Source organism: Heliconius melpomene, chromosome 15 (genome assembly GCF_056956725.1).
Source record: "Heliconius melpomene rosina isolate 202511_hmr_F chromosome 15, ASM5695672v1, whole genome shotgun sequence".
In the NCBI taxonomy this organism is placed as follows: domain Eukaryota; kingdom Metazoa; phylum Arthropoda; class Insecta; order Lepidoptera; family Nymphalidae; genus Heliconius; species Heliconius melpomene.
In genome coordinates this window covers 2,609,690-2,631,883 of record NC_140403.1, presented here as the reverse complement: position 1 = coordinate 2,631,883, position 22,194 = coordinate 2,609,690, and the positions used below count along the sequence as shown (strand labels likewise).

The following is a 22,194-nucleotide window of genomic DNA, read 5'->3' as shown; positions in this document are numbered from 1 at the left end:
GCTAGAATCAGGGCAGACAAAGGGAATGTAATGGTAACATATTTATTGTATTATTTTATACATACCTACACATTTATAAAATATTTAGAAATCGCTATCACCCATGGGCATTGTTACACCCTTAAAATTGTTTAGCAGCATGTTTGGGGAACGCCAAATGGAAAGAGAATCAGCTCTGATAAATGAATTCGGAACAAATGTTATTTTGATGTTTAGCGATACCGCGGTGGTGGCGGCGGGGAGCGGGGGGGGGACGGAGGGGGCGCGACAGCTTTCATACTTTGATTGTATTGTGTACAAGTGATCATCCAATTTATAGAGACTAACGGTTATAGTTATACCCTATTGTTTTAACAAATTTATTATTTTTATTGTTATACGTTTTTCCCAATTGCTAAGAAAGGGTTATGTTTTTCGCGCCTATCTTGTGTTTATTATTCTTTATTACCTCATATATCCAGAACCAGTGAAGGATTTACATAATTGAGATATCGTTAGATTCGTTTTAGCAGGCCAATTGTTAGATAGGTAAGGTTGAAAAAAAATAATGATGGCGGCTGTGGGACGCAATTGGACTTGGTGAATAAAACAATTTTAGTTTCGAATACCACAATATGGGTATCAAATTCAAGAGCTCAATACGAGAATTTCAAAAAAAGCCTGACTGGTGCTCAATAGCGCGAAATAGACCAGAGTGGAAGAAGTGGAGGGAAGCCTTTGCCCAACAATGGGATAGTACAGGCTAGGGAAAAAAATATTTTACCTGTAATATTTTAAACAATTTAAATATTTCATTTAGATTATGTTAATGGGAAGTTCCAGAACCGAGCTATATTACTGTAAACTTTCATCTAAATCCGTTCAGTACTTCTTTTGTGTGAAAGTAGATCAAACATCTATTCTTAAAAAGCTTCGTCTATAATATTAGTAGGATATGAGTAAAAAATCTAAGATATATATATTTAATACCTATATAAATTTATTATCTAATATCTCATACAATTACAACATTTTAACTCATTTAGAGAGTAGATTGTTAATCATTTAGTAATTTTATAATAATTAAACTCTTCTTTCTTCTGGCGGCGGTGGTGGTGGTGGTTCTTCAGGTGGGGGTGGTGGCGGCTCCGGTGGCGCCTGTGGGGCCGGTTCTGGCTCTGGGATCACCTCTGGAGGCGGCGCTGGGACAGGATTCCCCTTGAAAAATAAAATATTTGAGACGAACTATACGTTTCTGTTAATACTAAAATGAAAAATATTTATAAATATAAATATTTTCATTTCTTCACACTGGTACCAAGGCAAAGCCCGGCGTTGGGTGCCACCACTCAACTCACAATACCTCGAAAATTCGGCACAAAGTACAGAGTGAAACTGAAAAAAAAATCACATAGTTTATAACTTTAATACAATACTGCTCACTAATTTGTATGCAATCCAAGCAACGGTAGTATTTTCGAGGCGAGGTCCCATTAGAGGATTCATTTGCCCAAAGTAGATTGTGAACCAGCTGAAACAAAATGATTTACCAATTATACTGTAAGTTATATAATATACTATATAATTTTATTATTTTCTAACTATTTATAAGTCAATTTCTTTAAAGATATTTTTTTGATTGTGTTATGTTAAGATGGTAGAAAACCAAAATAAATTATTAAGTATGTTAGGGAAATGCTACTAAAATATATATTTAAACATATAAACATATTCGTTTTCATATAGATATAATTCTTAAGGAAGCGGACAATATAGTTAGTTAAAAAATCTTACAAAATCCACATGCAGAACGCTGTAAGCATAATACAGGCTTGTGCTATCCTGAAATTACAAAACAAATTAATACAAAAAAAACTATATGTAATCCTTTTAGTTTTGACCATTTATATATTTATTAACATCATGCCGAAAAATTCTAATAAAATCAGCTTGACGTCGTGTCTCGCACACAGCAGGGTAGACATTTCGTTCCCCACTTTCCGACGAATTCTGGAAGCATTGCGTGTTGAGTGGCGGAACTGAACGCAGTAAACTACCTAAATTAATAAATTTTTTTAAATCCGCTAAACATCTTAAATTTTGAGGATCTATGAGATTTTCCTTGCAATTTAAGCCAACTTACCCACGATTAGGTCCTTTCCTCACCAGCAATGGTCCTATAATGAGTATTGCACCAAAAACAGCGGTGATCACATAAAGTGGAGTGAGGTACGACTCGTATTTCCGCTGCCCTTCCTGTAAGGGTGTTATATCTATTTGTCGTTTATTACGGAGACGATCGATGCCATATTCAGGGTAATTGTAGGGTTCAAAACGTTCTTCATCTTGGTAATTAACAATCTTTTCGTCGCCGTTGTCTCCTAAAATTATTTATTAAGTATATTGTATCAAGAAATGGTAAAAAATATTATTAATAAATAAAATACCATCAAAATACATATGCTTTAGATAAGGGTCTATAGCTTGACTTTTCTTCTTTTTATTATTGGCCTTATCAATTAACATATTTGAATATTATATTTTGCAATTCAAAGCTAACAATATTCGGAGTCGACTTTTGCTTATTTTAAAATGAATTTTAAATTACTAATGTCATGTCATAAAGAAAAAGCAAATTTAAATTTACATTTTCTATCAAACCAGTTTTATTTCAGTTTTACTTTTCTTCTGCATTTTGCAGAAAAATGTCACTTCTGATATATATGAAAAAATTATAATATTAACTAGTTTACTAAAAATATCTATCTAGAAAGATATTCAATCTCTGTTGCGGTACAGCAGTTACAGACTTCCGAGTGGACCGGTTCACAACATTATAAGATGTGATCATAACTAACATTAAGCGAAGTGTGAGACGGAATTATCTAGAGCGCATATAATATAACAAAATACTAGCTAAGATAAATAATCTCGAATATTTTAATCACGTCAAAGAGCCCAGCATCTCAGGTTCCCATCTCAGGTTCCCGAGGCTCTATCGATATCTGGTCTATCTCGATGGATAGGGTATGCGCGCGCGCACCATAATGACTCAATTATCCGCTTAGAGGAGGCGTGGCTGGATACACTATGTCTTCATTACAAGATATCTTAGTATGGAGATAGTTTTGTATTGTTATAGATCGTCATTTATCATTTAGTTTGGTGGTAATAATATGTTTTTATAATAAGGTTTTACCCATTAATGATAACGTTAAATTAGTTTGGGAATTTTTAATCGATAAAACTAGGAAATTTCCAGTAAAAGGCAAGTCTTTTTAAATTTTTTTAACATTAACGAGCACTATATGTTAATAATTAACAATCAAAACTATACGATCTTTTTAATTTATTTTTTTAAACTGTCATTAATTTAATAAATATTTATAATAAAAAGTCCACCGTCACGTTAGCGTGCAAGCCCATTCTGAAGATCTAAAGTACTGGGAGAGGCCATGGATTTATTGGTTATATCGATGTAGAGTCGTGATCGGCGTTTATGGTGCTTTTCTAGTGTAACCATATACTCGTAGTACTAAACGTTATCTGTTTTGATCGCAGTTTAAAGCGACCTCAGGGGTCATGAATTGATTTTTAAGGTACCATTTTGTGATCTAGAGACCAAATTACATCATAGGTTCATTATTGTATTGTTTTATAATTTTTTGGCAAACATTATTAATATAATTATTCATATTATAGTTTGCTCATAAAAATGTATTTGAACTTCTTGTTTTATTAAAATATATTTATGAAAATAAGTTTTAGGTGGCACCATTAAAATGGCGTTTCGTGGGGTTTAAATTTCGAAATGTACTTTTAGTCTTGGAGTGGAGATAGAGAGAGGTCCTCTAGAATAACATATTGTATATATATTTAAAAGTTTCGTTACTTAACACACGCAATACCCCTAGGATTCAATGGAGTATTCAAATGGGTATTGAAAGTGTCTTAACATTACATGTTCAAGTTCTCTTTACCTATCCTGCTATAAAAATAAATATAGATAAATGTATATAAAATTTACTATAAAATTAAAATTAATGTAATATATAATATATTTAAAATATAAACATAATATTGATTATTAAATTGACTTAATAGTAAACGATAAAGAGGGAGTTTAAAGCTCGCTTGACAGCCGTCAGTCTAGGGGTCGCGGTCAAGAGAGCGTCCAGGACTTCAATTTCCGGGGAAAGGATGTGATATGATTTGAATTTTGATCTGCCAATGACACCCTACTCTTAAAGGTTAAACTGTTTAATATTTTAGCGTTTATGACTGTATTATTTGTTTTGAATATTTCTCTATTTGATATATGGTTGACATAACAAGAAGAAAAATATATTTAAATGTCAATCAATATTGACCTTTTTGTTTTTTTTTAAGAAATTGTGAATTATTGGGACGAAAAAGCGAAAACTTTCATTTCATTAAATAACTAAGACTTTCTTCAATGATCATTGATGAATAATATAATATAGATTTTTGTATTAAAATATTTATGGTATATAAGTTGTCTAATACAAAAATGTATTTTATATAATTCTATTGTCTATATTTTTTTATAATCTGTACTTTTTATTTTTTTATACTCTGTTATCTGTTAAACCTTCTAGCAACAGCAAACATCCATAATATGCAAGTAAATGTGTTCTGTGATAATATGAGTCCAAGACTGGCACTGATATATCATACAAAAAACTCATAAGTACCATAAAACATTTTCTCAATAGCATTGTAAAACAACGTAGCCCCCGCTATTATTTGCTACATTTACTTTTTTTTTATTTTCATGACAAAAAGGCGAATAAGTATATTTTTGGAATTATGGCGTTTATTTCAAAAAAGTAGTATATTTATTTTACTATATATACACTATGGTTCACCTTTCTCATAGTTATGTTTAAAACAACGTTTATACGGTAGTTGTGCTGTAAAATGCAGTATGTCATACATCGCGCTTCACCAACGGTCCGGAACGACTTCGCTGGAATAAATAACGAGTGATTTATATTTATTTGTCTCTCACTTGTGAGTGTCTGCTTCCTCTTTATTATTCTTTTGTTATATTTTGTAAAGTAAATAAGTAGCTATAATAATATGTGTAAACTGCTTTACAATTTAATTATTTTGATATCACCTAACAATTAGAGTAGAGTAGAGAGTAAGGTAGAGTCAGTAATACAATGGAGTTTAGACAATTTATTAACATACAGAAAGTTGAAATTATGTACATATAAATATACGAGTACTTACCATATAATTAAATTAAGTCAAATGATAAAGGAATATTTTACTTACTTATACTAGATCAAGACGCCTGTCAATTTATATTATTACATATGCATACTATGATATAAATAAATAATAATGTTATAAATGTTAAAATTTGTAAGGATGGATGTTTGTTCCAATTTCACGCAAAAACTACTTAACTTTACAATAATATAGTACTATACTTTAGAATAGAAACATAAGCTACAATATATGTAGAAATTTTAAAATTTTTTGGCTATGATATAACTATAAAATAAATATAATAATTGAAAGCAGGCGAAGCCGCGTTTATGTTGATAAGTTTATAATACTTATTTTAAGTAAAGGCATTTTTTAGTTCATTAAACAATGATCTGAAGTTGTCTACATCTTTTAATGTCTTAACACTAGATTTATCTGTCACCCTATCATATGCGAAGAAAATCAAAATAGATATTTCTCCTGTTTTTTTGGTTTTTGTTATAATAACAATTTTTCTAAATAATATACAATTTTAAAACACCTCCTCCTCCTCCTCCTGGCATTAATCCCGGCTATTGCCAGGGTCTGCCCTCCTACTCAACCTACTCCACTTTGCACGGTCTTTTGCGTCCTCGGTGGTTAGACCATTGGCTCTCATGTCCTGCATCACGACATCCAGCCAGCGCTTCCTTGGGCGTCCAGGAGGTCTCACTCCAGGAACTGATATAGCAAGGCACTTGCAACCGACATAGTTCTTAGGCCGGCGCGTAACGTGGCCAAACCATCTCAGACGACGCTCTTGGAGCTTATCCGCTACGTCACGGACCCCAAGACTACCTCGAATGAATGTGTTGCGTATGCGGTCAGACCGCGTTACGCCGCACATCCACCTCAGCATCTTCATTTCCGTGACGTGAAGCTCCTGAGTGTGCCGAGATAGTGCCGGCCAACATTCGCTGCCGTATAAAAGAACCGGTCGGATGATGCTCTTGTATATCAGCCCCTTGAGTTTGGGCGGTATTCTGCGGTCGCAGACCACACCAGAGACCTCCCGCCATTTGGCCCAGGCAGCGCTTATCCGCCCTTGGACATCGTGATCGATGCCTCCAGACTCGTGCATAACGGATCCAAGGTACCTGAACTTCTCCGACTTAACGGCTGGCTCAGGACCTATAAGGATCGTGCTCGAGTCCCGGCTCCCGCAGACCATGTACTCTGTCTTCGACACATTTAGTTTAAGACCGCCGTTCTCAAGCGTACCCTTCCAGAGGTTCACTTTACGCTCCAGCGTCAGTCGGTTCTCGGCAATGAGTGCTATGTCATCGGCATACATCATCAGCCATGGAGGCTGGTCCTGGATGTGAGCCGAGACAATATCGAGCACTACATTGAATAAGAACGGACTAAGAGCCGAGCCCTGGTGAACCCCCACTGTAATCGGGAAGGGTCTAGTGTCGCCAACAGCAGTCCTAACCATAGAAGCGGAATCGTGGTACATGTCTCTGATAATCTCAATATAGGCCTCAGGGATCCCTTTGGATCGCAATGCCCACCAGATACACTGACGAGGCACACAGTCAAAGGCCTTCTGCAGATCTAAAAAGGCCACATGCAGAGCTCTCCTTTTTTCCCTGTATGCCTCCATCAAAGTTCTGAGGGCGAAAATGGCGTCCATGGTGCCCGATCCTGGCTGAAATCCATATTGAGACTCAGAGATAGTACACTCTCGGCGGAGCCTGAGGTCGATCATGCGCTCGAAGAGCTTCATGGTATGACTCATAAGCTTAATGCCCCTATAACTACCACAATCTTGAACACTGCCCCTTCCTTTGTAAATAGGGGTAATGAAGCTAAGCCTCCACTGATGCGGCATCTTACCAGTGTTCAAGATATGGTTAAAAAGGTCAGTAAGCATGAGCACACCAAGAGAGCCCAACGATTTCCACGCTTCGATCGGAATGTCGTCAGGTCCCACCGCTTTTCCGTTCTTCATGCGTCGAAGGCAATTACGTGTTTCGTCAAGGGTTATTGGGGCAATAAGTCCGAGGTTAGGCGGTGGGTCGTGATGAAGACTGCATGGGTGCTGAGTATTCAGCAACTCCTGGAAGTAGCTTCTCCACCTCTCCTTCACAGAGGCATGACTACAGAGCAGCGTGTCCTGGGAATCTTTGACGCAAAGACATTTTGCGATATCTTGCGTCACTTTATCCCGGGAACGTGCCAGTTTGTAAATGAGCTTCTGCCCCTCCACAGTTTCAAGTTTATCATACAATGGTGACAAACTTTCACTGCGGGCTCTGGCTACAGCTCTTTTACAGGCACGTTTAGCTACTGTGTACTCCAGTCTGTCTTCAGGAGAGTTGGATTCTTGCCACTTCTTAAAGGCAGCCTTCTTTTCACGAGTCACCTCCTGCACCTCGTCATTCCACCACCATGTCTCCTTGTCGATGACACGTCCTCCCCTAGAAAGGCCAAGAACTCGCCTGCCTGCCGCAATGATTGCCGACTGAGCCCGATCCCAAGCATCCTGAGCAGTCTCGGTGTTAGTCGAAATATCGTGACTTTTCACCTCTGCCAGGAAGTCGGTCTGCATCGGTCCATTCAGCAACCACCACTTGATCCGAGGCCTACGTTTCTCGGCTACTTTCTTCTTCGGAGTGACGTTAAAGTCCATGACAAGAAGACGATGTTGGGCCGTTAGGCTTTCGCCTGGAATGACCTTACAGTTAGTTACCCTGCCCATATGACACCGTCTGGTCAACAAGTAGTCTATTTGAGTTGAGTGGGACCCGCTCTTATACGTGATAAGGTGCTGAGAATTCTTTTGGAAGAACGTATTCACGACGGCCAGATCAGACGCAATACAGGTTCTCAGAATGTTTTCTCCCTCTGCATTGCGAAGACCGTGCCCAAAACCCCCGTGAACACGTTCATACGGCTCAGCAGCCTTACCGACGTGCCCGTTCAAATCCCCCCCAACTAAGACCACTTCGGTAGACGGCACAGCAAGTAGCACCCCTTCATACTGCTCCCAGAATGTCTCCTTTTCGGCCGCGCTACATCCCGCCTGGGGAGCATAGGCACTGATTAAGTTTGTGATAGCGCCCTCAATCAGTACCCTCACTCGCATCAAGCGGTCGGAGCGACGGCCAACTTCAAGGAGCCCATTCTGAAGCTCTTCAGAAAGCACTACCGCTACACCGTTTCTACCCGAAGGTGACCCAGTGTATATAAGCCGGTAACCCTGTCCGATGTTACGGGACTTATTACCCTTCCAGCGAGTTTCCTGGAGGAAAGCACACTGGACCCGACGTCTCATGAGTACATCTGCGAGTTCCCTGCATCGTCCGGTTAGAGAGCCAATATTCCACGTTGCAAAGCGGAGTTTTCGTCTGGGTACTTGCGTCTTTAACCGTGCCCGTACTTGACACGGTAGCCCTTGCCCACTTGTCGCAGGTGTAGGGCGATGTGCCTGCGCGTCGTTATGCGGCGACGCCCTAGCCGTACCCAGTCTGTTGTTGGTCCGTTCCATATTGTGGCTGTTTGTGGTTTTCCTGGAGCGACTGCCGTCTGACCTCCAAAACCCCCTTTGTGGGGAAAAACCGAGGGGAGAGGAAAATAGAGGGGGGTAGGATAGGTATAGGAGGGAGCTGGAGAAAGGAGGAGGAGAGGGGGGGGGACACCATTCTTACGGACTGGATGAGGATATAAGAGTGGCGGCTCGAGGATCCGGGGTCGCGTACCCGTATGCCCACAAACCAATATCGGACAGGTATTAGTCTGGACACCCTCACAATAAATTAAATAACATTAGTCGTAGGGCTGTTGCACAATGTAGGTAGGTATAACAATGCAAATCATTGTACGGAGGCGTGAACAGACCGACTACTTGTTCAATTTGTATTGAGTTATTGTTAGGAGACACTGCATTGTGTTGACCAGGTAGCTGCTAGCTTGTTAACTAGGTTTTCAGTATATGCTGTGTTTTCCATATTGTTTATGCTTTAGGTGCTAAATTAACTTTTTTTGAAACTTATGGGTGTTGGATTTTTTCCATTCAAAGGAATTTAAGTATATACTTACGTATGACGACTTGATTTTTTTTATTTATATCTATTACTAGCGGACGCGCGCAGCTTCGCTTGCGTATTTAAGGGTGAATTCTAATAACCCATGAAACATGTGTTCAATGAAATATTTTTAAGAGTCTAAATTTCAAATTTTATAGTAATCGGTGGCGATTTAAAGATTTTTCCATACAAACTTTCAACCCCTTATTTGCTCCCTTAGGAAGAGAATTCTAGAAAACGATGAAACACGTGTTCAATTAAATACTTTTAAAAATCTAAATTTCAAATTTTATAAAAATCGGTGCCGATTTAAATTTTTTTCCATACAAACTTTCAACCCCTATTTCACCCCTTTAGGGTTAAAATTTTTCAAAATCCCTTCTTAGTGGATGTCCAGATTACGAAAGTAAACTTTTGTCCAAATTTCACGTTTCTACGCACAGCGGTTACGGCTGTGCGTGCGTCTTACCTCAGTCAGTGAGGACAAGTCCTTTTATATATATAGATAATCCTATAGAAATTCAGATAAGTTCAGTTCAATTGAGGCCAGTCAGAGCGCAGGAGCAGAAGCGATTTTTTTTTCATCCGCTGTATCCCGTACATATCAAGTTAGGCAGAGGGCGTTTGGGAACCAAGTGATGATGGGAAACCCCATTAAGACATTTTCATTCCCCACTTTCCGCCGTATTGCTGGAATTCCGAAGGCATTGCTGTTTAGTAGCGGGACGCAACGCGCTTTACATCGTCGTTACCAGAGCGAGACACTGAAAATATTAAATATTTCATTCCTCCGAATGGGAATCGAACTTATAAACATCGCAACTTTATTATTATACAAATTTATTATTAAGAAATAGTTATGTTGCCTCATGGTGTGAGAACGGTACCGGTAAACGCCTAATCAGCGTTCGGCGTATGTAACGCGAATCCCCTCATGCCATGGGAAACAAACGTAGTGTTTTAGTTTTAATTATTATATATTTTATTCTTTAGTCGATTAGAGCATGCACTTCTGCTCAGTCGAACTACTAGTTAAGTTAATTTTAGTTTAATTATAAGAACATACATATTTGTTCAAGTTTAATAAAAATAAATTTAAATTTAACTTTCTTAGTTATTTTTAAAAGCCCACTCGCGCTCCCGTAAACATGTCTAAATACAATTAGTTTACAAGCATACATCTATTATTATTTTTTATAAAAATAATACAATTTTATATTTAAACTAATCATATGTGAGGTGCTTAGTGGTTTTGATGCTTCATCAATCATCATCATAATGGATGAATGACACCAGGTTACAGATATAGCAAGATATAGAATAAATTAGATATATGATCAGCTTCACGCTGTATCCCGCATACAGCCGGGCAGGCAGAGGAAACATAGTGTTAAGACACTTCGTTCCTTTTCCGCTAAATTTTCAAGGCACTGCGTGTTGAGTCGCGGAACTCAACGCCGCGACATCAGATGAAGAAATGAAAATATACATTTAAATAATTATTTCATTTCTTCCAGTGAGGATCGAACCCACAACCAATCAAATTTACACATACTTTGTGCCCCTGCGCCACGACTGCCCTCTATATATGTATATATATATAATCTAGTGCCATATTAACAGTAAATTGACAATGTATGTATGTCCGTAAACAAGTCGACGACGTTAGGTGCTGTCAGTAGCGGCAGTCAACAATGGGTGTATAACAAAGCCACAAATCATTGTACCTACAAACTGCAAAGGCGTGGACGGGCCAAGTAACTTGCTCAATTTGTATGGGAATTACGATATGCACTTACGTAAGATTGGACTATGTAAGATTTATATATTTGTTTAGTATTACTCTTATTATTATAATGAAAGATAATTCGTTTTGATGTCGAGGCAAAGCGCGGCGTTAAGTTCTGTACTTAACACCTGCCAGAATTCGGCAGAAAGAGGAGAACGGAGTGTCTTAAATATTAGATTCCCTCTGCCTACCCTGCTGTGTGCGGGATACAGCGTGAAGCTGATTTAAATTTTTTACAGATGATATTTTTATGCAATTTACATTAAAATTAGACTGTAACAGTGGCCTTTACATCCGGACATTATGGGTTCGATTCTATTCGGGGGAATTAATTATTCTCATTTTGCACTGATAATAAAACAATTCGTCATATAGAGTTGATATCAATAATCATTTTTACGACATAACGATGCCATAAAACACATAAAGTAATTTCTTAATTTATATTTATTAATTCATATCTTTACCATACACTATAAATGTATTTTATTTAAAATTTGTTTGTTTACACAATTTCTGTTGTCTCAAATTATCAGTTATTAGAAGTACCAAATTCTGGCACAAAACACAAATAGTATACGCTAATGTAAAGATAAAAAAGAATAGAAAAATACACCGCCTTATCTGTATCTATTGAAACGTTCAACCTCAATTGTTAATTGCGTATAAAACTATATTAATATTCATATATTTCAATAAACATTATCAAAAGCGGCAAGTTAAAAAACGTTTCGGTAATAATTTAGTATGTTCTGATAACCTTCATATCTAAGAAACGCACTGGCTGTTATAAATTAACTGTATGTATGTACAAATCTTTGTAACTGAGGCAAATGATTTTGGTGTCTAAAGTCTCTTAGATGAATTAAAAAAAGTAGATTTTTATTTAATCAAAATAATATCTAGGATTTAAAAAGTGATTTTCCAAAATAATTTTTCGAATAAAATTGCATTTCGTCGCTATAACAAGGCAAAAGCGCGGTGTTGTTTTTCGCTACTTAACACCCAATGCCTTGAAAATTCGATGTAAAGTGGAAAACAGAGTGTTTTAACACTAGGTTCCCTCTGCCTGCTACTATTGCTACATGCGGGATACAACGGGAAGCGCAAAATATAATAAAATTGTGTAATTATTGACTAACGATTTAAATTTATTACTGTTATCTTTAAGTAGGTGTAGAAAAAGCGTCCATTTTGTTTTATCACAAGCAAAACATAAAAACTAGCAAATTAATACAAGTATTTTATCATGACACCTCTGCACTCTTGTTTTTGTATTAATTTTAAATTATCTTGTTGTGCTGTTTTTTTATTTTATTCTTAATTTTATTAACGTCCTTTTGTTATTGATTTATTTATTGGTTTTTTGATTTTTTGAGTTTCATTCTTTTTAGAGAACGATTAATTAGATTTTTTTATGGTTCCCATGATTGTCTATGGTTTTGATATGTCCTTCAATTATGTACTAATTCAATTGTGAAATAAAAACATAGTATTCTTTTTCATATATGCACATATATGAAAAAGATTACATTTTACATTTTTTTTTAAAATAAAACTATAAATTAGATTAAATTTTATGATGTTGAAATCACTCCAATTAATCAAAAATTCCATTTTAACAATATGAATAGAGTAAAATTATTGACCTAAGGGGTTGATCGATTGAGTCTAGTCCAAAATCCCAGGGCGCCCCTATACGGGAACCTAGTCTTAAAACTCCCCACCTAAATATATAACTTACATAACTAACAATGGAAAAAAACAAAGATTTCTAATTTCTTGTTTATATTAAACTTTTACCAATACAACTGTTGCTTAAATCAAGCATTTCTTAAAATTAGGGTTATTATAACATATCTATTCGTGTCATACATAAAAAGAGCCGAAAACTCAATCTTTATATTTATTGATAAAGCTCGACATTGGTCGACAGTGCGCGACCTCCGCGTCTTTTCGTCCGAACGACCGAAGGTGCCGTCTTTATCTGGACTGGGAGATATTTATAAATAGTAATTACATTTAATAAAGGGTTTGGGTCTAGATTTGATAGTAAATTATTCTCAAATGTATATTTATTTCCAGGTTCACATAAGCTAGGCAACGGGAACTTAGTGTTGAGGTACTCTGTTCGTCAATTGAACACTGGGGTTTTGCTTTGATGCGAGAGCGAAGAAATGAAAATATTAATAAATAATAATTCATACCCCCGAGTTGGGATCAAACCCACAACTTTGTTGTCTTATCGTGTTACAGTCACGAGACCATCATGAGACCTTGTGCCCCTGGGCTATGACGGCCTTATCACACCTATATATTTTTATTTAACATCTAGACACCTCTATTCCTTCACGATAATCACAGGAAATATTGTAATTCTTTATTTTCAGAGCGAAAAATGTACTTAAATGTTATATAATTTTTTTTTTGCAAATACACTATTCTATTATATATATCAAAGTAGATTAAAGTGTAGCGTTCTACCCAATACGTAATGTCTTGAATTCGAGCGGAAAACGGAGAACGGAGACTGGTATCCTTACTACCTTGCTGTACGCTATATAACGGCGTAAATTTGAAGAAAAAATAAAGATTTTCTTACAAATTCTGTAAAGTTAGCCTCTTCCAAAAGTTTAGGTTCTCCTTCAATCATGTTATATAAACATATAGTTAAAATAGTTCTATTATCTGTAGGTAATTTCAAACTCAATTAAATTATAATATAATGGAGATGAATTGCTCTAAAGCCAATTTCAATGATATTTCATAAAAGAAGTTATCTTTGAAATGATCATTTATTTTTTAAATTAAATTTTATTCCGCAAAGCGATTAAGCCAGAAGTATAACGGACCGTTTTCATTCCATAAACTACGTATATAATTAGTAATATATTAAAACTATTGGTGTATTTGGGCCATGTGTCATCTTTATGGCCCATTTCGGCGCCCATTTCGGCGATTCACTGAAATATAGTGTAAGGTCTCAAGACGCTACTCCAATGCGAGAGTCAACCGTATATTGCTAGATATTTCATTAAAATAACTTACAAAATAATATTTATTTCTTTGTTTTATTTGTATTATTTCTTTATTAATTATAAATAGAATTAATAGTATATATTATTAAATTATTAATTGTCACATAGATAATTCTACGTTCATCTAAAAATTTATTATTTATCTGTGTAACTAAAGTAGATTTTGAATCTATATAGAATATAGATACATAATTAGATAATGCCGGCGGCTTTACGCTTATGTTGATTTTCAATTTGGCGTTTGTGCTGACATTCATATGAAGCAAAATTATTATAAATTAAAATAAATAATAAATATAAACTACATTTTTGTCTTATCTAAAACTACTTTTGTAAAAACGCTTATAAACAGTAAGAATTTTAATTATTTAGTTAAAAAATATTTAAAAAATAAGCTAAATTTTAATAGCATTGTACGATTTGTAAATTTTTATAAACATTTTTACTAAAAAAATATTTAAATAATCAAAGCACACAAACTCCATACTAATTCTAAATCTAAAACCACAGTTAGTCCATTTAAACTACTTGCACATAACCATCAGTGCCGCTCCATCGCACAGCCAAAGCAAGTGAACGAGGCATGTATCACCAGAGGACAGCCACCAGGGGCCCATAACTTAAGCGGACGTGCCAGATCAAAAGCGCCTGAGGCGATGGACAGATTTATATAGGCGTGATAGTACGATACTCTGTAGTGAAAAATAATGGCTTGATGTACGGGAAGAGGGAAGTAAGTGTATGTATGTGTCAGTACATATATAGCGTGAATATATGTATAACTAGCGGCCCGCTCGCGGTTACCCCCGCGTGAACTATGTTATTATTAATTTCTGTCTCCATGACTACGTCCTAGTGACGTCTATGCAAAATTTGACACTTCTAGCATTTGTAGTAACGAAGTTTCATACAAACTTTCAACCCCAAAAACAACCCCTTAGAAGTCGAATATTGCAAATTCCCGTCTTAGCGAGCACCTACGTCCTATAAGTAACTCCTATGCAAAATTTGAGATTCCTAGCACTTGTAGTTTCTGAGATTTCGTGATGAGTGAGTGACCTTTCGATTTTATATATATAAGATATATAAGATATATTGGGTTATATTAGAATAGAAAATAATTTTAATTACTGTTTTTATGGGTCACCAGGTCAGGCAGTCGTGGCGCAGCGGCAGAAGGGTGTGACTGTAATGCGACGGTTGTGAGTTCGATCCCCACTCGAGGAAGTCAAATATTTATCTACATTTATGTTTCCATTTCTTCGCCCTTGTTCAATCAATATTATTAAATGAACGATTTAAATTAGTCTTACAATCGATTTAGTTACATTATGTTAATTTATCGATTTTAATATCAATTCGAACGGATGTAGTGTTAAATTGATATATTCATCAGAAGCGAACCGATAACCTATTATATTTGTAAATGTTTCAAATTAAATGACATAGCGAGTGTCATTTCTTTGATATAGGTATTGAATAATACAATATTAAAGAAGGTAAAGTGTTGCTGTAAGAGCGGCGTTAAGCACCGCCACTGAATAAGCGGAAAGTGGGGGGCGGAGTGTCTTAAAATTAGGTTCCCTCGTGTTGTGCTATATGTGGGATACATTATAAAGAATATCTAGATAGGTATGACTAGGATCTCGTAAACCTAGAGGTGGACACACAACTATAACTACGAATATAATCACAAAATTGAACACCCATGATTGGAAGCCTACATAGAAAATTATACTAAAATATTATCCAATTCCATCAACGATAAAATAAAAAAAATAAGACTCGACATTGGTTCCGTCACTCAACATGCAATGCCTCAAGAATTTGACAGAAAGTGGGGAACGGAATTGCCTTAATGGTAACGGAGTGAGTCATCACTAGGTTCCCAAGTACTCTCTGCTTAAGTGCTAAGTGTAGAATATAGCGTGAAAATAATAAATAATAAAACATATAAAGATGCCAAAAGGTGGAAGACGCAATGACGTAACTATTAGAACTAATTACAAAAATAAGAACTAGATAGATATGTGGTGGTGCAGGTGCACAAAGTGTGATTGTAAATGCAGGTTGTGAGTTCGATTCCCACTCGAGGAAATGAAATATCTAATATTTTTTCGACCTGGTGTCAAGGAAAAACTTGAGTTCCGCCATTAGCCCACGCAATGCCTCCAGAATTTGTCCGAAAACGTGGAACGAAGTGTCTTATCACTACCCACAATGTGTGAGGGATATTTTATATACTTAGATATGAACCTATACCTTTAGTTATATATTAATTGAACGACAAACAGATTACAATGATTTGTGTGTATCGATAGCGTATATTAATTATAATGTGGTCATTGAATAACACCATTATCAGCACAGACAGCACTTCGACGGTCGACCTAATTTGTAAACATTATCATGGATTTCACTTATATATATCGATTTGTCAGCGTTATTATAATAACCTATAAGTATATATAGAGAGGTAGGCAGAGGGAACCTTGTGTTAACCCTCCGTTCCCCATTTACCGCCGAATCTTCAAGGCAGAGAAAGAAAGCAGAGAACTCAATGCTGCGCTTTAGCTTGTTGCCAGAGCGAAAAATGGAAATATTAATAAATAATAATTCATTCATTCCCACGAGTGGGAATCGAACTGTAAAACGTCGCCTTTACAGTCACACGCTTGTACCATTGCACCGAAATAGAATAACCTATAACTAATAAAAGAAAACGTTAATTTTCCTCTATTTTATTCTTTAATTTAAAATAGTTTTTTTTAATTAAATTCGTCCTGTTTAAAATAAAACTTCAGCCTTGTTAGACGAAATGCGGCCGTTTATTTCACCTAACAACCTTATTTTCAATCGAAACTAATTGAGAGGAAGTACTATGTTTTACTGTGGCGACTTATTTTCATCATTTCTCGGGAAAATCGAGGAAAAGTGAAGAATTGTGTGTTTTGTATTATGTCCTTAAAACAGAAATTTAAATTAAATAATAATATTAATATTTTTAGCTAACATATATAACTTGCGTTAATTATTTTGAGAAACGAAGCCCATAAATTTTTTAACACCTTTAAAACATAACTAAAAATATTTACACCATTTCTCAAAGGTAAGTTATTATACAAATCGATTTCAGTTAAAAATATGATTTACGAATCAATTTTGTCGTGTTGTGCGTTTTAACAACATGTTGTTATTATAATGCAGTACGGTCAACAAGTCGTGGCCGCCCTGAAGTTAGCTGTAGACGGCTGCGCAGATTTAATTTTAAGATTTTTCCTACTTTTGAATATTTTCTTTCCAGTTCAACAATGCGCAAAAGATTAGAAAACCTAACTTTATATCAGCCACAACTTATTGGCTGTAGTGTAGGTACAGCATACAAAAATATATGACTCGATTAATTCGCGCCAAACCCACCGTTTAACAGATAAATAAAAATTTTCACACTTATTTAACGCTACGTTCAATTATTTATTGAAAACGAGCGAAGGCTTTCGCATATAGGCAAGCGTGAAAGAGATGTCGTTGCGTTAAAATAATTGCATCCATTTTGAGCAGTCACTTTTTTAAGAGAAAGATGGAGCTATATAAATCAATACAAGATAGAAAAAGACAAGATTATTATGTAAAAGATGGCTGTGGTCTTTCTTGATAATACTTCGGACGTTATCTTTATAGATCTTTTTTTTAATTGAGTGGCAATGCGAATGTATTTCGGCGTTCGTGTTAATTAAGCATTGATTAATGATGACTACCGGCGGTGTTTTTGAGATGAATTCAAAATTATATATTATCTGTCAGTTTTAATATTGACAGTACCAAATTATAGTCTGTGGTGGTTTTATTTGCTGTCATTGTTGTCAACTCAATTTTTATACTCTAGCCCAGAGTTCCCCAAACGTTTTTGTGTCGTAGATCCCTTGCCATGTTTTTCGGTGTTGGGTAGACCCCCTACTTACCTGATATTGATTTCCTGTAAATTTCTAACTGTAGTCAAGTTTAGTGTTAAAAACTTAAAGTAAAAACACATGTTAATAGAATTTTAATTAAAACTTCTCAAAATAAAATTTTGTATCTGTTATGTAAAATATATGTACGTAACAATAAATAAACATAAACGTAAGTAAATAGGTACTATCAGTGTATGTGTTGAGATCCACTATCGTGGATCCCCATTTTCATTTCATGGACCCCCAAATTTTTTTTTCGCTGACGCAGATCCCTTTGCAGGTTGTCATAGACCCCCAGGGGTCGATATAGACCACTTTGGGAATCATTGCTCTAGCCTCTATAGTTATCAGTTGACACACTTGAAAGCCTCAAAATAAAGAATAATCAAGCAAATGTTATAAAATATTAACTATCAGACATATTTTTTGTAAAGTTACTTTATAGGACTATTTATATTTATCGTTTATCTATTACATGAAATTTAGGTATATATTAATTTCACAGTTACGTTACAATTATACTATAAAATCATCTATCAAAATATTTGTATTGCACGCAAACAAATGTGCAATAGATTTTGATATTCCATTTTAAATCTTATATGCGGCTAATAGAGTACAAAATGTAAAAAAATGCATATTTTCCATTCATTTTGTCCTATTTTATCCTGGTGTCGCGACCTGCCTTCTGTTTCCGTTCCATTGACTCGGGCCTGGCACTTTGATAGTGCCGATCCATTCATGTTGATCAAAACACTATCTAACGCTAGAATATATTATCTTCTTTTATTGATAATAATGTTTATATAAATAATACTAAAATTTAAGGCCAATTGGGGGTTGTGGGTTCGATCTCCACTTGAGGAAATGAAATATTTATTATAATTTATATTTTAATTTCTTCACTCTGGTGTAGGCAAAGAGGGGCGTTGAATTCCGCTCAATACGCAATTATGGAAAAATTAGACATAAAGTGGCGAACGGAGTGTTTTAACACTAGGTTCCCTCTGATTACCCTGGTATGTGCGGGATACAATATAAAGATGATTAATATTAAAATTTAATCATTATTTTAGAAATCTGCATGTAGAAGCATCAGAAGTGGCCTCAAAGCGGTCTTGGCTCTCACTATTCATTTGTGGGCGTTGTAGCAACAGAGATGTTTAAATAAAAGTCACATTTATATTCTACAATGTCTTATTACTCGTTTACATAAAAGTTTTATAATAAATCTCACAAGATTAACAAATTTACAATAGATTAGGAGCCAATAGGTTAATTGGTGAACATCTCACGCCATAGCTGTCAACCAATGACATCCGCTATTATTCGTGGCTACACCTAATACCCTATTCGGGGTTACCCGCTCCGTTTTAAATATTCTTCTAATATAATCCATTACATAAATCAATTAAAATCGAAATGTAATAATTGCGAAATTATAATTTAAACTAATACATAGCAGCGCGCCGTCACGGCCGTCCTGCATCGTCACACGCCCTCGTGTGCATAGGTTCAATCTGTGAACAATAAACATAGTGCTTTGCAATACGTCCCGTTCGGTCTTCCTGACCACACAATATCTCCCCTTAGTGGATGTAACAGTGAACTCATAGTGATTACAATTTTATAAATGTATTACAAATACTACAAAATGTTTCGTATAAGGAAAACATAACAATCTTACAAATGTCACATCCGTTAGTCAATACCACATAGGCTAACAGTCACACAGACAAGTCATGTCAATTTCCTTCGTGTGTTTTCCATACAACGTGACATTGGCGAAATGAATTGTGCTCAACTGGCACGCTCGAAACGCCATATATCAAGAAATCAATCAATCAATCGACAAGTCATTGCCACAACGGTTAGTAATTGCCACACAGGCCAGTCATTGCCACACAGGCTACTTTTTGCCACACAGGCCAGCCATTGCCACACAGGCTAGTACTTGCCACATAGGCTAGTCATTGCCACACAGGCCAGCTGCTGCCACACAGGCCAGCTGCTACCACACAGGCTACTCGTCGCCACACAGGCTACTCGTCGCCACACAGGCTACTCGTTGCCACACAGGCCACTCGTCGCCACACAGGCCACTCGTCGCCACACAGGCCACTCGTCGCCACACAGGCCACTCGTCGCCACACAGGCTACTCGTCGCCACACAGGCCACTCGTCGCCACACAGACCACTCGTCGCCACACAGGCTAGTCGTTGCCACAAGGGCTAGTCGTTGCCCCAAAGTCTAGTCGTTGCCACAAGGGCTAGGCGTTGCCACAAAGGCTAGTTTTTCTTTTTTTTTTTTGGTTTTTTTTTTGTTTGTTTTGTTTGTCTTAGCTTTGTTTGTCTTAGCCACACACGCTACTACAGGGTAAAAGGGGTATGTAACTATTTAACATGGCCGTCATCGGCACATTCTGACTTTATTTTGTTGCTTGCAATTTCCCGCACTACTACGTGCTACTAGAATTGAAAGCCAATTACTACGGGCTTACGGGCTCTTTTAAGAGTCTTTAAAATTTTGGGTCAAGCTTGGTTTGGTTACAGCACATAATCACCCACTTAATTCTTTAACATTGCTTTACGTTTATCAAACTAAACCTTCTCAGAAGAAGCATTAGCTTCTTTCACTCGTGTCGATTGCTCGATAATAAGATTCAAATCAAATTCATCCGTGGCTAATTACATTAAGTTTAGAGGCATAGAAACCTTTACTACTAACAATTCTAAATGACTCGCCCTGGTTATCCTACTCATAATAGCTGCGCTAATGGCTAGCTGATTGTCAGGTAGTGCATCTTGCCATGACTTGTTATTATCTATCTCGAAAGAGCTGACTTTATTAAAGAGCATTCGGCAACAGAACCAAAACAAAATGAAAACTTCTCACCAGATTCATCTAAGAACTGATCCATAGTTAGTTGAATGGAGCAAACATTCACCCATCGTTCAACCCGTTCATCGCTTGCCTCGGTATCCATACTGGAGCAGCGCAGTGCGATGTGGCTGCATTCACCACACGTGAAGCAAGTTGGAGGGATCACCTTCATATGCACACCAACTTCCTTAGACTGTAGAGATGAGGTAGTATCTGAAATCTCACAACGTAAATAAGAAATTGCTATTACAACTACTATTGCCACAACAATCACTGGGTACGTGACCCTGCTTGTCACAGTTATAGCATCGCTGTGATGATTCTATTAGTGGCTTTTTCACTTCCATAGTCAGAGTAGTCTTCCCACTAATCGGATGTCCACTTTTTCTTTGAAACAAACTGGAGCGAGCATTTCATTCTCAAGGCGAATTAACATTTATAACATCATTAATTTGGTAATAATCTTAACTGGCAGCTATCCTGCATGACATTCAATAGACATTATTTCCATACATGTTTATCCTCTTAATATTTCTGAACAGTGTTATAAGCAGCACCCGGCATACGCAGATAAACACTCGTCTTCTCTTGGACCACCATTGAGTAATCGCCATAAATTGCAGCTGGAGTCTCAACAGTATCAACAGTATTGAACAAGTCAAGATGACGCCGATCCTTTGAGTACCTGAGCATTATAAAAGGCTTTTTCCCAGGTTCTCCTTTTAGTAGTAAAACGGTGTCATCAGCAAAAGACACAATTTTTCAAAAGTTCATAGGTAAATTCAATATTAAAAATAGTGTTGGTCCCAATATACTTCCCTGTGGAATGCCATATTTGATAGGAAGGTTTAAGCTGGTATATTCTTCTATTTTAGTGCATTGCATTCTATCCGTGCGATAGCTTTCGGATAGTTTGTGTTCGTTACCCCTTACACCAATTTCACAGTCAGTTTTTTTTAACGAATTTATAATTATTACAACTTCAATTTCATCAGTATTAAGTAAAACGAATGACGATTGAATGTTATCTATTTGTGGTTTTCGACTGATATTGGGAGACTCTTTTTTTATCTTCTCGGCAAGATTTCCACCAATGCTAACGAAATATTCATTAACTATGTTTCAGTTGACCTGCGGGGAACTTGAGTTCCGTATTAAATCAGAAGCGATATTCTTATTGTCACGAATACTTAACTTATTTTTTAATACTTTCCAAAATTTCTTATTATTTGAGTTTGCT

General features: G+C 36.2%; 1 protein-coding gene across 1 annotated transcript; it reads right to left on the bottom strand.

The window, feature by feature from the left end:
• Positions 1-1,051: 1,051 nt before the first annotated feature.
• On the bottom strand, positions 1,052-21,554 carry LOC146531293 (uncharacterized). The gene is made up of 6 exons (XM_085198557.1): positions 21,521-21,554; positions 20,967-21,167; positions 2,123-2,360; positions 1,774-1,821; positions 1,423-1,510; positions 1,052-1,197 (listed from the first exon to the last, which is right to left on the bottom strand). The coding sequence occupies exons 1-6, from the start codon at positions 21,552-21,554 to the stop codon at positions 1,063-1,065; spliced, it is 744 nt and encodes a 247-aa protein (XP_085054683.1). The 3' UTR covers positions 1,052-1,062.
• Positions 21,555-22,194: the final 640 nt, after the last annotated feature.

Coding starts and splice junctions, on each gene's coding strand:
- LOC146531293 (XM_085198557.1), bottom strand. CDS start 21,554: ATGGTGGTCCAAGAGAAGACGAGTGTTTATCTGC. Junction 2,361..20,966: donor TCAGTTCTTAGATGAATCTG/GTGAGAAGTTTT, acceptor AAATAATTTTAG/GAGACAACGGCGACGAAAAG. Junction 1,511..1,773: donor GCGTTCTGCATGTGGATTTT/GTAAGATTTTTT, acceptor ATTTTGTTTCAG/CTGGTTCACAATCTACTTTG.